This window comes from Myxocyprinus asiaticus, chromosome 26 (assembly GCF_019703515.2).
Source record: "Myxocyprinus asiaticus isolate MX2 ecotype Aquarium Trade chromosome 26, UBuf_Myxa_2, whole genome shotgun sequence".
NCBI classification, from domain to species: Eukaryota; Metazoa; Chordata; class Actinopteri; order Cypriniformes; family Catostomidae; genus Myxocyprinus; species Myxocyprinus asiaticus.
The window spans coordinates 45,411,079-45,412,500 of record NC_059369.1 but is presented as its reverse complement, the minus strand read 5'-3'; the positions used below and the strand labels follow the sequence as shown (position 1 = coordinate 45,412,500).

Genomic DNA, 1,422 nt, shown 5'->3' with positions numbered 1-1,422 from the left:
AATGCAAATGTCAAACAAACAAAATGAATAATTGTAAAGTACTACTACAAGCTTAGTTACGCAGATCACCCTTCAGACACAATCTGAACATCTACTTCTTTCATGACTCATTATTGAACAAAGGCTTTACTCTCTATTAAAGATTGTATACTGTTCTCTTCTGTTAAAATAAATAAAAACTCTGTGATCTAAACCCAGAGAAACAAAAAGTCCAGCCAGAACCCTCAGTAGGCTATCACCAAACTATAATGCTGATTAGAAATGACAGTTCAGAATAATCAATCCGCTCTGCACAATAAAGCTGTTTTGATTTCAGAAGAAGAGTTTTATAGGTCACATCGGTGGCACAACACTCTAACACTTCGTGTCTCCCTTCTGCTCCATGCACATCGTCGATGACTCATTTATCCAGATGTTTTGCGCGCAGAAACGGCCCACTCACCGTGAATGTCAACATCTGTGAAGTTTTCCGTAGTGAAACTTAATGCAATGTTTGGAAACTGTGAGGCTCAATTGCAACATATCGTTATATGTGCAATTCGAGCCATAAAAAAATAAATAAATACATATCGGTATGCATGCTTGCATGGCTTGAACATATTTAAATTCTTAAAATATAAGCTTTTGAAAGATTAGGGAAATTTAAAGCTGTTCATCCTGAGGATACAAACTTATTGGTGGTCCAAATCACTCCTAATGTGTCATATAGCCTACTTAATAATAATCACGCACTAGAAATACAACTGAATAACATTCTGCAAGCTCGCGCGCACAAAGTGCGCTTCAGCTGCGCATCTCCACAACATCATTTATAAAATGTACCATGGTTACCATAGTTTCCGCCACATTGCAAGCTACTTTTGTTAGTGCTAATGATAAATGAATAGTGGATCTCATTCAGAGTAAGAAGCTTTCACTCTATTATGTTTTTCCTTCTTTATAACACCTTATAAAAATGTACAGTTTTATTATGGTAGTAACATTAACTGTAGTAACTGTGGTATTCTGACACCGATCTGTCCTCTTCAAAAACTTACCTGAGTAAACTAAAACAGCCACACAGAGCAGCATTTTGTAAATCCACATGGCGCTTTGCAGAGGTTTGTTTTGAAACCAGAAAATGCCAAAGATGACAGAGGTATTGTCGTTTGCCTCCTTTAAATAAAACAAAATAAATCACCCAGCAGCTCGAGATAGTGACTGTGTGCGAGTGCGCGATGAACTGACTGAAGCTGAATGCGCTCAGAGACTCTATCCCATGCGCTCCCGCCCCTCTCTCCATCACGAGCCCTTTTAAAGAATAACGCTGCTGTCCATTCCTCTGCTTAGCATCATCACGGATTATTTCCAGATCGACACCGAGGCTGTTGAACCTATCCGGGAAGTTAAAAAAAAAGGGCGCATGGTTTATATTTGTTGACT

At 38.6% G+C, this 1,422-nt stretch overlaps 1 protein-coding gene across 1 annotated transcript in view; it reads right to left on the bottom strand.

The window, feature by feature from the left end:
• LOC127417070 (hepatocyte growth factor-like) overlaps positions 1-1,221 on the bottom strand; it is a 54,480-nt gene extending 53,259 nt beyond the window's left edge. Inside the window, exon 1 of the mRNA XM_051656786.1 lies at positions 1,038-1,221. Coding sequence (XP_051512746.1) covers positions 1,038-1,086 — 49 coding nt within the window. The 5' untranslated portion in view covers positions 1,087-1,221. The remainder of the gene's footprint in view (positions 1-1,037) is intronic.
• Positions 1,222-1,422: the final 201 nt, after the last annotated feature.